This window comes from Ascaphus truei, unplaced genomic scaffold (assembly GCF_040206685.1).
Source record: "Ascaphus truei isolate aAscTru1 unplaced genomic scaffold, aAscTru1.hap1 HAP1_SCAFFOLD_2862, whole genome shotgun sequence".
Classification (NCBI taxonomy): Eukaryota; Metazoa; Chordata; class Amphibia; order Anura; family Ascaphidae; genus Ascaphus; species Ascaphus truei.
This window is the reverse complement of record NW_027455819.1, coordinates 14,692-30,051: the sequence shown is the minus strand read 5'-3', so window position 1 is coordinate 30,051 and position 15,360 is coordinate 14,692. Positions and strand designations below refer to the sequence as shown.

General features: G+C 50.0%; 1 protein-coding gene across 1 annotated transcript; it reads left to right on the top strand.

The window, feature by feature from the left end:
- Positions 1 to 329: 329 nt before the first annotated feature.
- LOC142483006 (rab11 family-interacting protein 4-like) lies at positions 330 to 14,568 on the top strand. The gene is made up of 10 exons (XM_075583110.1): positions 330 to 389; positions 1,337 to 1,413; positions 1,763 to 1,875; positions 5,666 to 5,771; positions 6,684 to 6,824; positions 8,634 to 8,715; positions 10,335 to 10,472; positions 10,767 to 10,886; positions 13,120 to 13,287; positions 13,935 to 14,568. Exons 1-10 carry the CDS (start codon positions 330 to 332, stop codon positions 14,052 to 14,054), a joined length of 1,125 nt encoding a protein of 374 aa, XP_075439225.1. The 3' UTR covers positions 14,055 to 14,568.
- The last annotated feature ends 792 nt before the right edge of the window (positions 14,569 to 15,360 follow it).

Genomic DNA, 15,360 nt, shown 5'->3' with positions numbered 1-15,360 from the left:
CACCAACACGTCGCAGTTACTGGCGGCAAAATATATACAACATCCAATGCAATGTCCCCACATTCTCTTTAAAAGTGAGTTGGGCACCATATTGGATTTCGGACTACATTAGAGGTGTGTGTGTGTGTGTGTGTGTGTGTGTGTGTGTGTGTGTGTACGCCACTGCTGGATGAATGTCTCCCCAATCCTCTTTAAAAGCCTCTTCCCCACGTTACTCCTCATTTCCTCATTTCCTCCTCCCATGTAACTTTTGTCATTGCGCTTTGACACTCCTTTGAATCCGGTCGCATACCTTCTTTATCGAACGCTGGTCATTTCTTCTTGCCAATATGTCCGGCCCACTGCCATTTAAATTTCCTGGTTGTATCCATGGCAGTGGTCACCAATGGGTAAGTTCCAAACTCCGGCTGAGATAGGACAGAAATCTCTACCTGTGAGAGGACCATAAATAGCCCCTCGTTTCCTCCCCAGGTAGTCTCTCTTTCTGTCCTACGTAGCTGAGGTAGAGTTGAGCGTTTTTTCAGTAGGGTAGAGGGGGCGTACCTGATTACCTAGTAACTGGTCCAGCGCGGGTTGTCTGCCCCTCTCTCCCACTTCAGCTCGAACTTCCGCACTCCAAGGAGATGTTGTGCAGCAGAAAGGAGGTCCATGCTGCAAATATCCGCTGAGGCTCACTGCTTCAGAAACCGGATAAGATCCGCTTGTGCCGGGGTCCCGGTATTCGCCATACCACGAGGACTCCGAGGGCAGCAGGGAGCTCTCGCCATTCGGATATAAATGAGTGATTTTTGTACACAATGGTTACTCTTTGACAAAGCGCTTTGACAGCGCGAAACGCGTTAGAGAACCTCCTCTTTCTGTAGCCCGGTCTACTTATGCAATAGATTAAAGCATTTTTAACTTGCCACAAGCCTCCAGCCCTTCATTTTTTCTAGCAGTGCTCCACCATTCTTCTCTACTTGGATGTCACTAAAAAAGAAACAAACTTCGGAGGTTTTAAAGAGTGCTCAGCAGACAAACTGTCGCTGCTACCCTGCACCTCGCACAAGGATCACAGGCGCGTGGAGAACAGCGCACACGCTGGGAATCTTGCGCCAATGCCGCAAAGTGAGGTGTAAGAGCTACTTGCCTACCTAAGGATACAGGCCCTGCTTATAAACCTGCAAGCCGATCTGCCCCAAGCCAATATTACCTCACAATCATGGAAGCTGTCTCTGCAAGGACCACTATTACAGAGTTTCCCAGGGAGGCCGTTGTAGTCAGTATTGTGATTTGTTTTGTTTGTGTAAAAGAGATGACTATTCGTACTGGTATTTGTATTATGTCCGTGCTTCAGGATCACAACCGGAGGATCCCCAGCAAGAGCCGGCTACTAGGGAAAAGCCACAAGGAAAACAAGATGGTGTGCTGCTCGTAAGAGGCCAATGTTTGCCTAAAAGATGCGGAGAAGGATCCAATAGAACCAATGTCTGGTTTCCTCCTCTTGATGAAAGACACAGTAACCCAGGATATTGAGGCGGCCTATTCTAAGTCTGCAGACCAGAGGCTAAGACGAGTAAGATCAGATACTAGCCTGGAAAGACCAAGACTCCTCTTCTGAGAATTCAGAGGACGGACAATTCAGCGAGGAGCTGGAGTCATCAGAAAATTATTTTTTTTCGCCCACCTTTTTGATCTCGAGTTCTTTGACCCGTTTCTCAAAACCGTAAGATTTTACAGATCGACGACTTCCCCCTTTGGGGCCTATGGATCTCCTATTCAGGAGCCTGCAGAGGAAGCCTAGAACCTTCCTGGTTTACGACATGGTGAAGGATAGGATTAAAGCGGAGCGGAAGATTGGGGTTGTCTTCCAAAAGTGGACACAGCAGTGTCAAGGTTTGGCTAGGTGAATAACCCTGTCGGTAGATGATTTAGCCTCCTTTCAAGATGCAATGGCAGGCGGGTGGAGGACGCCTTGAAGTCGTTCCCTGCACAAGGCGCACGCAGCATGCAGGCCTTCCATAACTATAACGTCAGTATCAAAAGTGATAAAGTTATGGATCGTTAACATGGAAGAGTCCCTGGGGCAGGAAACTAAACGGTCCCAGATAGTTGGAGCACGCCTCTAAAGTTGGCGGCAGACTTTGTAGCTGAAGCATCGCTGGATTCAGTTAAGCTAGCAACAAGGTCAATGGTAGAGATGGGCGGATCTGCCCAAATCCGTTCCATGGATTTTCTCGCTCATCCACCCCCACCCTGCCCCCCCCCCCCCCCCCCCCAAAAAAAAATCAATTTCATGGTGGTGTAAAATCCGAACCAAAACCAAACGGATTTGGTCAATTTTTTATTCTGCGTGGAATCATCAAAAATGGCTATTGCATACAATCCGACAACGGCTTGTGGAATCCATTGATTGTATTGGTAATAATAAAAAAAAATCCACAAAACGCAAATTGCCCTATTTGTGATTGATCCGTGGACCAAAGGAGCGGACCGATCCTCCCGAAAAATGTGCCCATCTCTAGTCAATCAGTCGTAGCCAGAAGAGTGCTTTGGCCTTGGCAGGCAGATTTGTCCTCAAGGAACAATTTGTGTTCAATTCCTTTTCAAGGGACATCATCTGTTTGGCAGGAAACTAGATTCCATCACTGAGAGAACCTTTTGGCGGGAAGTCTGTTTATTTTTCCACAAGAGAGGATTTGATATCCCGACCTAGAGTATGAATGAGGGCTAATGGCCGGGGCATGAGCTTATAGGCTTGGGAGGGGTTACTCGAGAGAAACCTCCTGGCGCAGAGGTCAGAGCTCTCGTTCTTGGGCCAAGAGGAAGTTGACCCCAATATAGAGAGGCTGGGACGTTCGCATGAAGTGATCATTCTAACATCCCAAGTAGGCAGAAGACTCAAGCAATTTCAGGACGTTTGGGCGCAAACTATTACGGTTTCCTGGATGCTCAACGTCTGTAGGTGATAGTCTGGTGTTCAAGACATTATCCACAAGATACCTGTTTATAACATCCTGATGGCTAGGAAACAAGCTGGCCAAACAGGCCTAACCAAACGGTGTTGAATGACTGCAGCACCCCAATCCAGGGGCCTGGACTTTCACGGCATAGAGGATGAGCAGAAACTACTCCGATCCAGAGGGTCGGTATGATCCACGGTGGTACAAACCTTGATGGCAGCAAGGAAGAAAACTACTTCTACTTCTATAATGTACCATAAAATCTGACGGCGATTCCATCTGTGGTGTCAACTCAACACCCACATATATAAGCTTCTTGGTACCTCTTACACTCACAATTCTAGAGTTCCTGCAAAGCGGTCTAGAGCTGGGACTCGGCACGAGCTCACGGATGGTACCGGTGTCCGCACTGCTAGGAAAGCACTTGGCGGCCATAGATCTCATAGGTCGATTCTTCAAAGCTCTGAAAAGAATCAAACCACAATAAGGGTTTGTCCCCGCATGCTACTGCAGTGCCCGCTGTGGCGGACGCTGCAGGGACGAGAGCCCTCCCCTCAATGGCGCCGGGCCCGCTGCGAGGTGGGGCCGCAGCGCTGTGGCGAGAGTTTCTCCTGCTCTCAACAGAATTGAGAGCAGGACTCGCGACGCAGCGCTAGGCCACGCCCCCCCTGGCGGTTCAGCCAATGAGGGCGAACCTGCCGGGTGGCGTCATGGCTGCGCCCCCGTCATACCCCCCCCCCACTGTCTCTCTTCCTGCAGCTCACTGCAGACTGGGGAATCGGCTGCACGCGCCGCCAGCCTCACGGGCGCGTGTGCAGCGGAGGCACTGGGACCTTAGCCTAAGGCTAAGGCCCCGCTCCCTCAGTCAGCGCGCCCACACTGCAGACAGGCGGGGCGCTGACAGACACAGACCGCGATATGCTGTCTGTAGGGAGCGGGAGCCGGAGCGGGAGGGAGGGGGGGCGTGTCTTGAGCGGAGGGACCCGCTACTCCCCCCCCCCCCCCCTCCCTCCACGAGCTCGGGCTGGAGCTGCTGATGGAAGGTAATCAAAAGCAACACACACACACGCACACACACATACACACACATACACACACATACACACACACATACACACACACATACACACACACACACACACACACGCACACATACACACATGCTGACACACACACATACACACACACACACTCACGCAGGCACTCACGCACTCAGGCACACACATATACAAACACAGACAGGCAGTCACGCTGCTTTCCCCCCACACTCCTCCCCATTGGCTCACAGCCACACCACGTGACGCATCGACGCTAGGGATTACAATTCTCTTGTATCCCGTAGCGGCTGACGCGTCACAGTGTGTAGTAAGCTGTGCAGCCAGGGGGGACCGGGACCGGTTCCGCAGGATTCCCCTGCTGGTGGGGAACTCGCGTGTGGCCGCCCGCGCCGCCGGGCGCAGCGGGTCCCAGGCCTAAGGATCCAGTTCCTGCTTGGGTTTTGCGGTTAGAGCCTGTAATACTAACAGGTGCCTCTTGGAGACACTTTTTTTTTTTTTCCCCTCAAGCTTCAGATATCAACCTAACGTTAAAGACCGTTCTGCTGATAGACGTGGCCTCGGGCACGCAGGATTGATGAATTACAGGCATTGTCGGGAAAGGAACCTTTCCTTATCTCCCATCAAGATCGTCTTGAGGCCAGGTGCTTAAAACTCTACCTTTCCAGAATGGAAGGAGTTAGGAAGTCAGACAGGCTGCTCATCCTGACAAAGGGATCAAGAAAGGGGCAAGCATCCACAAAGTGTACGATAAGTCACTAGATCATAATGGCTATCAACAAGGCCTATACTCGGTGGTGGATTTCACATTAGGCCCGGGCTTAGGGCGGCAGAATTTTGGGGCGGCAAAAATATCCGCCCCCATATACAGATGCTGCCCTATCGGACCTGACTGGAAGGCACTTACCTGTGGTGACCGCCCTTGCTGCCGCCCTCCTTCTGATACACGGCCTCAAATGACGACGCCGTGGATGTCACCACTGTGATGTTACACAGCGTTGAGTTGCCGTGGCAATGTGACGTCAATTGATGTCACATTGCCATGGCAACAAGACGCCGTGTGACATCACGTTGGTGGAGTCCGCGGCGTCATTTGGCGCTGCTATTCGGGAGGAGGCGGCCGGCAGCAAGGGGGTCGGTCGCCACAGGTATGTGCCTAGGGGCGGCGGATCTTCAAATCCACCACTGCCTATACTATCCAGAAAATTCCAGCCCAGGGCTGGTAAAGGCCCATTCTGTGAGACGGGGCCCCATTCTGTGAGACGGGGCCCCATTCTGGGCAGCAAAGGTGCAGGCTTCCCCCTGCAGATTTATGCAGGGCGCCAATATGGACTTCAGTTAGTACGTTTATTAAGTGCTATTCTTTGGATATACAGGCCTCAGCAGATGCATGCTTTTGGCAAGAGGGTTTTGCAGTCAATTGTCACCACTTTAAATAAAAGATTATATTTCAGTGACGAAGTGGTGTTTATTCTAGGACCCCCCCCCTTTTTTTTTTTTTATGTGGGTGTTGCTTTGGTATGTTCCATGGGGACAACCAGGAAAATTGAAACCCAATTTACCACAGTTTTCTCTTCCTGGGGCGTCCTTCCGTGGCAGTGCTCGCCAGATCCCTCCCGAAGTTATGATGTCCGAGATTATCTTAATGTTTCGAGTTCTATATTTCAGCTTTTGTACTGAGACTACCTGGGAAGGAAAGAAGGGGCTGTGCATGTCCCTCCTCACTGGTCGAATTCTGTCCTATCTCAGCTGGAGGATGGAACTCACCCAGTTGGTGAGCACTACCATACTGTAGGACTCTCCAGGAAAAGAAAATTCTGTTAGGTTTCAATTTTCTTCGCCCTTGTGGTGATGTGTCACACACTTTTTTGTTTTGGTTTCGAACCCATTCATTCTTTTTCCCGTCTCCCAGCATGCACCTCTCCATACTGCTTTGAGTTGTTTGAAGTGTCTCAATTCTCTTCACATTTAGGGTCCAAGTTTCACATCCATACAGGTGCACTGATGCACTGAACACTTCCTGCGAGAGGTTCCCTTGAAAGATTTGTCTTGTTTCTTACAAATGAGCTTTATCCAATCTACGTTCTCTAGGGCCTCACACCAAGCTGAGAGCTTGCTCGCGAGGGAGCGTGCTATCAAAACAATTAAAGTAAATTTTTGTGTGAGCGTGCAGAGGCGCAATACTTGGCGAGACAAATATTTTTGTATTTGTCTCGCTTGCCCTGGTCACATACGCGGTTCAGCTAATGAGGGTGAATCGCTCACATGACGTCACAGGCGCACCCCCCACGCGCGCATCTAGCTGGCCAGGAATCGCCCAGCACCTGCCGTCACGGCGCTCCAGCGCCTGTGAGCGCGCTCCCACCCTGGGCGAGGCCTTCTTGATTTCATTCACAAGGTTCCCATCCATTGGTACTTCCTGCCAGAAGTAGACCTAGTCTTTGGCTTCTAGGTCTATTCCATTTATTTTGATCTTTGTAAAGTTGGCACATTTTGTTGCACATAACTTTGGTCTCGCTGAGATTCATATGGAGGCCCACCTTCTTTGGTGACTTCTCCAATTTGTTGCTTGAGGTCTTCTGGACTTGTGGCAAAATATATACACACACACACACACACACACACGTGTCTATATACATACAAATACATTGCTGATCTAAGTAGATGATGATCTCTCTATCCCCAGGATCCACACGCTAGAGGAGCAGATCCAGGACGAGAAGCTGCTTCTGGAGGAGAAGATGCGAGAGCTCCGCGCTCAGAGAGACTCCTCCTTCCACAAGGCAGAGAGGACATGGCGGCTGGAGGTGGAGAAGCTCAATACACGGTATGGCTCACTGGCACATGGAGATGAGGCCGAGATGGGCTCTGTCGTCTGCTCAGGATCTGACGCGTCAATTTGTACATCTCTCCTAACAATATTGGTGCTACGAGAGAACAATCTTACACGCCTTTCATAATTAGGCAATATATAGAATCAAACGTTATACCGTCGTCTTTTATAATACAAAATAGTGTGTGTCCCTGTGTGTGTCCCTGTGTGTGTCCCTGTGTGTGTGTGTCCGTGTGTGTGTCCCTGCCCGGCTCCCAGGGAGGTTACAGCCGTGTCTCTATTATTGGCCACTCAATGGGCATTCCGTTATCGGGGTGCAGGCGTCTTGCGGTTGAGGTAGGAGAGATGGAAATGATGGGCCCCAGGAACTATTGTAGTACGAACACTCTTTATTTATTCCCCGGTTTTGCTATGGCTCCTCTCCTCCATTCACAGTACTCGTATAGGTGGCATTGCTTTCTTATGGCTGGTCTGTACTCCCGATGGTTGCGCCCTCACAACACCTGGGGGAAGTGCGGGTACTTGACTGGATTCTACTTTATTGACCGGTCCCCGTTCTGCATAACGCCCGTTACAATGAACCCCTTCTGGGACTCTGCACAACTAAATATATGTAGGGGATCTACATCCCACTTATCTCTGAACGGCCACTTCTAGACAGACTGTATGTGAGGGGTGTGGGATCGGCCTGCGTAGCTGATTCTGGGGTCCACCTTTTATGGGGACTTGTGGGGTGTATGTCACCTCTTCTGTGAGCCGCTGGGCCGGGCTTAGCATCTGCTGACTCGCCCCCAATCCTGTGTAATAGGAACAGTATCCGTGCCAATATGGGTCTACACCATTAACCTCTTAAGCGGCCATGGTAATTCCATAGGGGTGGGGGGGGGAGTTGTGTGGTGTTGTGTGTGTTTATAACTGTATTGTTATACACTTATTTTCTGCAATTCTTTTGGCTTAATGCTTGGTGTATAAAGTCACTTTTCGTACTTTTATTAAAAAAAAATAGGGCTGTCGCCTCTTGCCTCTCTGCTCTCGCCTCTCTGCTCTCGCCTCTCTGCTCTCGCCTCTCTGCCTCTCTGCCTCTCTGCTCTCGCCTCTCTGTCTCTCACTCTCTGCTCTCGCCTCTCTCTCACTCTCTGCTCTCGCCTCCCTCTCTCTCTCTCTGCTCTCGCCTCTCTCTCTCTCTCTGCTCTCGCCTCTCTCTCTCTCTCTGCTCTCGCCTCTCTCTCTCTCTCTGCTCTCGCCTCTCTCTCTCTGCTCTCTTTCTCCGCCTCTCTCTCGCTCTCCGCCTCTCTCTCGCTCTCCGCCTCTCTCTCGCTCTCCGCCTCTCTCTCGCTCTCCGCCTCTCTCTCTGCTCTCCGCCTCTCTCTCTGCTCTCCGCCTCTCTCTCTGCTCTCCGCCTCTCTCTCTGCTCTCCGCCTCTCTCTCTGCTCTCCGCCTCTCTCTCTGCTCTCCGCCTCTCTGCCTCTCGCCTCTCTGCCTCTCTGCCTCTCGCCTCTCTTTCGCTGCTCCTCAGCTATGCGTTTAACTTGGGCGGAAGTAACACCTGGTATTATTTTAAGTAACGCCCCGTTATTTGCCCTGATTTAGCAGAGCTCGGTGCACCTGGGCCCAAGTCTTATCTGCTTCTAACTGCAACTTCTCGCTTTGCCACCCTGACTCTGTCCGTCACAAACCTCCGTATATATCCTGCGTTTCCGTGGGATTACGGCGGCATCAAAGTCTTCCACTGATGTGGAGTTAGGGCGGCGGTGCCGCTGTAGCACCCTGATCTGCTCACCGTAATATCCTCTTGTTTCGCAGCCTGAAGATGCAACAGGAAGAAAATTCCCAGCTGTCTGTCTCTGTCTCCGCGCTCAGTGCCCAGAACAGAGTCCTGGAAAAGGTACACGTGGGGGTCAGTGGCGGGAGGGACTACCATATTCACCACGGATCACCACCTTTAGGGGCCCGTCCGCCATGCGCTGGTAGGCTGTTCTGGAACGTATTTTAGCACAGAATTTCTAAAGTTGGGCACACGCCTTGTTGGGGCTCTCCCTTTGGTGCGGGGCCCCTACGCAGCGGAGGTAGCCCACCCAGGGGGGCCTAGCACGGAGGTTCGGCCCCCACCGGAAGTCTGGCTCAACTTCTGCAATTACCGCCTCACACTGACACCCAAAAGGTCATAAGAGCTGTCTTTGTGTAGGGTTACTGGCTCTGCACTTCAGTATCTCAGGCTGTGCTGAAAAGCTGTGTAATGCGGCAGGTATAAGCTTAGAAGGGATCCATGTTAAAGCAAAAAGTGACACTTGGTGTGTCTGTGTGTGTGTGTCTGTGTGTGTGTGTGTCTGTGTGTGTGTGTGTGTCTGTCTGTGTGTGTGTGTGTCTGTCTGTGTGTGTGTCTGTCTGTGTGTGTGTCTGTCTGTGTGTGTGTCTGTCTGTGTGTGTGTCTGTCTGTCTGTGTGTGTGCTCAACTAGATGTCATTACCCAGAATCCCTGGCTGCAGTGGAAGCGCTGTATGCTGGGAGATAACAGGAAAGTTCAGGTTGCAGACCTGTCAGACGTGTGACGGTGGGAATTGTATTTGCCATTGAACTTGGGCTTGCACCTTGCTGTTCACGAGGGGACCTCTAGATGGTGCTGATGCATTCCGGAATCTTCACGTGCGCGTCCCTTGTAACGTCACCGCGGGTTCACTCCGGCACTCGCGCTTCACACAGACCTAGAACAAGAGGTCCTTCCGTGAAGCTGGAGCGTGGGGACAAGCGAAGTGCTTCACGGAACGGGCGGTGGATTCGTGGCGTGGCCGCCCAGCCGAGGCGCCAATTCAGTAAGGGAATTCCCACATTCTCGGGATAGCCCTAAATATGAAAGAAAACCGAAGATAAAGTTGTCTGAGGTTATTCAGCAGTAGGAAAATGTGCGGCCACGGGGAGGAGATGTTACGTGGCTCTTATCCGCCGTCACATTTTCTGAACGGACAGTGGCATGTTAAATGGGTCGGATTTTCAAATGAACAGGATTCGCTCCAGCTTGCTCGGCGCGTGACGTCACGGCGCTCGAGAGCGAGCGTTTACCCTGCCCGAGGCCCAAGTTATTAAATGAAAATATATTGCAAAAAATAACACTGGTTTCTTCGTGTACACATTTCCCGTGGGACACGGGTTAGGTAGCTCTGATTTCTGGTATATGGATCCGTCGGGGAGCATGTGACGTATTGCAGGCGCGGCCTGCGGGACGGTTTCTGGAACACGCCTGATGAATAGGGTGACCAGATGAAGGAACAAGAAATAAGAATCGTTTCAGGAAAGGAACTCGCAATTCTTTCAAATAAAAAAAACGCGACCGGGGAAAAGTCTGAATATTAACATCCATTTTGAAATGAACACCATTTCAATAACTTGTTTACCAATGAAAAGCATCAAATAAATGACTACAAATTGACGTTGCTCCCCATATTTTTGTGTAGAAGCGTACGCACGCGCACTCCCACCGTCCTGTCTCTCGTCCTCTCCTCCCTGCAGAAGGTGCAGGCTCTGGTGGTGGAGCTTCTGGAGACGGCTGATACCCTGGAGATGGAGCGTCCGAAGAATCGGCAGTGGGAGGAAGTTCTGATCCGGGAGAGGGCGGCGTGGGAATCGGAGAGGCAGGGGGTTGCCCAGGTAGGGTGTGTGCCGATTGTAAGCTCTGCGGGGCAGTGCCACCTTTTTCCTAATGTTCCTTTTTATGTGTGAAGTTATCCCGTGACGCTATATTATGCCGTGGGTTGCTGCCGTGACGCGCTGTGTACATGGATGGTGCTGTATAAAGTGTCTGTATCTCTCAATTGATTTTGAGAGATCTAGAACCCAGAATGGGTGTGACATTCTACTTGGTGCCGCTCCTATACTGCAGCGTGTTCATGTTGTATGTATGTGTTTTGCCGCTGTCGGGTGACGCCCTCCTCCTCCCTGCAGCTGGTTGAGGATTTGCGCAGTGAGCTGGGCAGACTGCGGCGTTCAGACGGCGCAGGGCAGTGCGTCTGCCCCCGGTCCCGCTGGGAGGAGTCCGACATGGAGAAGCAGAGGCTGGCAGAGGTGAGCACGATTTGGCAAGAGGGCTTGGTGTGCTGTCCGGTGGGAATAGGAGCGTGCGGGGACACTGGAGGTGCAATCCCTCACTGAAAGGGGATCTTCCTTAAACAAATATAACCCAGTTACAAGCAGATATTTGGCTGTGTTGGTTTCTTTGTAAATGTATCATCTCCTTTTTCTTGGGGGTGGGGGGAGAGTCCTCTGAATGGGGGAGGGGTGTTTGTCAATGAAGGGTTTACTCAGCCACTAGCCCAGGGGGCTCAACTCCAGTCCTCAAGCCCCCTCCCCTCCACAGGTCAGGTTTTCAGAATATCTCCGCTTCTGCACAGGTGGCTCAATCAGACTGAGCCTCTGATTGAGCCACCTGTGCTGAAGCAGGGATATCCTGATAACCAGACCTGTTTGGATGGGGAGGGGCTTGAGGACTGGAATTAAGCCCCCCTGCTCTAGCCCGCCCTGTCCCTGTTAAAGCCAATAAAGATGAGGGGGGGCTTTGCTGGCGCAAACTCCTGTTCTACGCACAGCGATATCACACTAGCTGGAGGAGATCAAACCCCTCCCAGGTCACCGTGTTAAACGTGGATGTGCCAAGTGTCGTGTAGGTCACCGGTGCACAAACTGGGGGGGTTGAAAGACTTTTTGGGGGGGTGGGCCACGGTCACTTACCCGGCTTCCGTGTCCACTCATCTCCATGACAACGAAGGGTCATGTGACGTGACATGATCCCGTGGTGTCATTTGACGCCCATTGCCATGGAGACGCGGCATCAAATGACGCTGTGGGTCACGTGACGTCACATGGCCCCGAGGCGTCATTTGACGCCGCAGGGGGCGCGGCACAGGTGGAGAGCAGGCAGGAGGGGCGCAGCGCAGGTGGAGAGCAGGCAGGAGGGGCGCAGCGCAGGTGGAGAGCAGGCAGGAGGGGCGCAGCGCAGGAACGTGACATTTTAAATAAAAATTGACTTCAATGTAACTTAAAGTATCACTGTCATAGTTTAATTTTGAGAGAATCTTGCATGTTCTTAACTCTGTGCCCAGGCCGTACGTGAGAACGAGGGGTAACTCTCAATGTATTACTTACTTTAATAAATAAATGTTCAAATATATCTTCTCAAAGGAGGCACAAACAGAGAGGATGAAAGGTCATAACCCCAAAAAATGGCATGCGCTTTAAATCCGCCATTTCACTAACCCAGCGGTGCGCAAACTCCCTGCGCTGCGCCTAACCTCTAATGTTGCATCAAATGACGCGGCGGGGTCATGTCACGTGACCCACGGCGTCATTTGAGGTCACGTCTCCATGGCAACGGGTGTCATTTGACGCCGCGTTGTCATAGAGGCGCGTGACTGGAACCGGGTTAGTAAGTTTAGAGGCCTCGCGCTCTCGGCGCCCCCCCATAAAGAGTCTCGCGCCCCCAGTTTGCGCACCGGAGCTGAAATGATCGGGGTTCTGCTCCAGAGACCCCCCGCCCCCCGCCACGATCCTATAACTCTATAAAAACGATTGCAGGATTGCGGCTTTACGCACGCGGAGATTTCCGGTAGATATTTGGCGTTGTATGTTTAAATCTGAGCGGAACAGCCTCTGGACCCGATAACGGGTTCATATACAGGACGGAGAGAACACCTATAGCGCAATACGTTTTGAATGCGTTAGAAAATACGGCCCATCTTTAACCCTTTGCTTTCCGATGCGCTGCGGACGCTTCTGGCGGCGCAGGACGTTGCAGAATAGAAATGAGCCGCATGTGTATTTTAGGGCAATAACAGAAATTGCGAATCACTTTTACGTGGCAAAGCAAAATGGTGGATGTGGCCTTTTTATTTTAGTTCATACTAAAAATGACTAGTTTTATATTGCAAGAAGTCATCGAATTATTTTTTGTTTTCAGTTTGGTTTGTGTTTCTAAAACCCAGTATTTTCACATTATTTTTTCCCCCCCTGTATATTATTGATGTACACACCACGGGGAGCGAGGAGGATGGAACTAAACATTAGATTAGCAACGCTGCAGACATCAACTACCAAAATCTATCAGAATTGGGGGTTTCTGGGCCCAAAAATGGCATTGTAATGGAAAAGTGGTTTTTTTTTTGTTTTTTTTAAATCAGTGAGACCCCACTGACGTCCGAGACACTATATACAATCCGTGAGACTGATGCCACGTGAGGGGGGTGGGTGAATGTAGAGGGGTAGCTATAGAGTTCTGTTGCCCTGAACCTGTGTCCGTGTGCAGGAGAACCGTGGCCTGCGTGAGCTGAACGAGGAGCTTCAGGATGCGGTGCTTACACAGAGTGGGACGCTCATCTTCCTGCAGCCGGGGGTCCGGGAGAGGAACCGCACTGCACAGGGATCTCTCGTCCACTCCATCGCCGACGAGATAGAAGTGTGCACCAAAGAGCAGGTACAGCACAGAGCGCAGCGTCGCTCGCTCACTGGGTGTGGGGGAGGACGGGAAGTGTGAGCAGAGGGGAAGTACTCCGGGTTTGGGTGAGATTGAGAGAGATGGAAATCTCAATCGTGTGTGTATATTATATGTATATACAGTATGTATAAAAAATTAGTGTATATATTATACATCTTATACATACTGTATATAAATGTGTGTATATTATACATATATACAGTGTGTGTGTGTGTGTGTGTGTGTGTGTGTGTGTGGATAGAGATACATGTATGAGCTGTGTATGTATTTTATTTTGTGTTGTATACATCCATACATTTTCAATTTCCCTTTTTATTTTTACGATTAATAACCTACAATAAAGTACAAACATCCTAATATTTTCTATGCAATCAGAACAATATTTGCGTGTACATGAGAATCTCCTATATAGATAGATATTTTTCTTATCCTACAATAAAGTATAAACATATCCGACGTGTTCGTATGCCGTGAGCACATGAATGCATTTATGTCCTATACATACCCGTTTCTCACACCCGTATTGTATCGCTCCGTCCCCGCGAAATGCTCCCGGTTTTTCCGTCGTTAGCCGGTTATGCCTCTTCTCGTTTTCCCAAAATCCTTCTCTCCCCGTCTCCTCCCAGATCTCCGCTCTGAACGAGCAGAAGGAAATTAACCGCCGGCTCCGCCAGTACCTGGACCGCGTCATCCTCAGCGTTCTGGAAAAAGATCCCGCCCTCTTGGAGATTAAATCCACAATATGAGCCGGGGATGCAAATGGGTTAATTAAGGGAGCGTCTTCTATCCACTGACCTCGTCACTTAGGGACTTGGGCCTATGAACTTGTGATGTCACACGTGAGCTGGTCTCATCATTTTTTTTGTTTGTTTTATTACCCACAATGCAACTTTTTTAACCCCTCCGCTAAAACAGGGGTCGGCATTGACCTATCCTGCAGCGACGGGTTAACTACATTTGGTTTTTTTTATACAGTGTTTCAGTTCACCAGTACACAGGGCCCCCCTCCCCCCTTCCCCCCCCCCCAGTCCCGTCTTTAAAAGCCTTAACCACCTTTGTCACGCGGATGCACGGAGATCAGAAAATGAAAGAGCGAGCGCGAGAGGGGAAAAAGTATATATTATTATTATTATTATACCGTGTTTCACTTGTCTCCGAGAGAAAATTGTATACAAAGTTACACGGTTTTTGTGAATGATTTTTCGTGAATATTCTGTGAATATGCAGCAAAGGGTCAGTATGGAAAATATAATATTATTAAATCCTCTTTGAATTTGCAGAGGGTCTGGTTTCAACTCTGTCCTCGCGTGAAATGAAATATCCACAGGCACAGGACATGTTTAATATATATTTTTAACGTTATTTTCAGTTTGTGTATGTAGAAAAGTGTTGTGGTTTTACCGTATAGCAAGCACACTTAGTTTTGCATACATACATCCATCACCCTATAACATATGTTTTCTCCCAGAAAGGGCACTGGTAAGAGACGATGAGATATCTCGTATCTGGTCCCAAATACACCTCTGTAGACATCTCCTTTTCATACTCTTTTCTCAGTCTTGAATATTCTTTCTTCCCAGGTAAACCACACAAACCCAGCCACCCTGTCATAAATCATCTGTGAGATTTGACAGTTTTACGACAGAGTAAAAACCCTCCTACAAAATGGCGTTTACCTAAAGCCTGCAATATCTAAATGTACTCTTAACTTTCCTTAACTAACACTTTCACGTGTGTGTGTGTCACATCAATACATTCAGGCACTCATGGCGGACACAATGAGACTAAATATGAACATATTAATCCTAAATTTAAGAGACAAATTAGTATCCGTCTCTTCGTACCTGCTAGACCTGGCGTGTCTGTAATCATTATGTGCGACTCGGTTCCACGGATACATGCGTCGTTTTTAGCCTCTTCAGCAGAGGACTTCACATGAGATTCTCATTTTTAATAAAGTCACTCCTGGTTTGATAACTTCTGTATCCACGCCCCTGGCCACCCATAAATCCGTTCCAGAGAATGCCTTGAAGCTCAGCTATAAAACAACCA

Excerpts from the sequence above, each read along its gene's own strand:
- LOC142483006 (XM_075583110.1), top strand. The coding sequence starts at position 330 with ATGTCCGGCCCACTGCCATTTAAATTTCCTGGTTGTATCCATGGCAGT. Across the intron at positions 5,772-6,683 it reads GGATGGAACTCACCCAGTTG|GATCCACACGCTAGAGGAGC; the intron begins GTGAGCACTACC and ends CTCTATCCCCAG. Across the intron at positions 6,825-8,633 it reads GTGGAGAAGCTCAATACACG|CCTGAAGATGCAACAGGAAG; the intron begins GTATGGCTCACT and ends CTTGTTTCGCAG.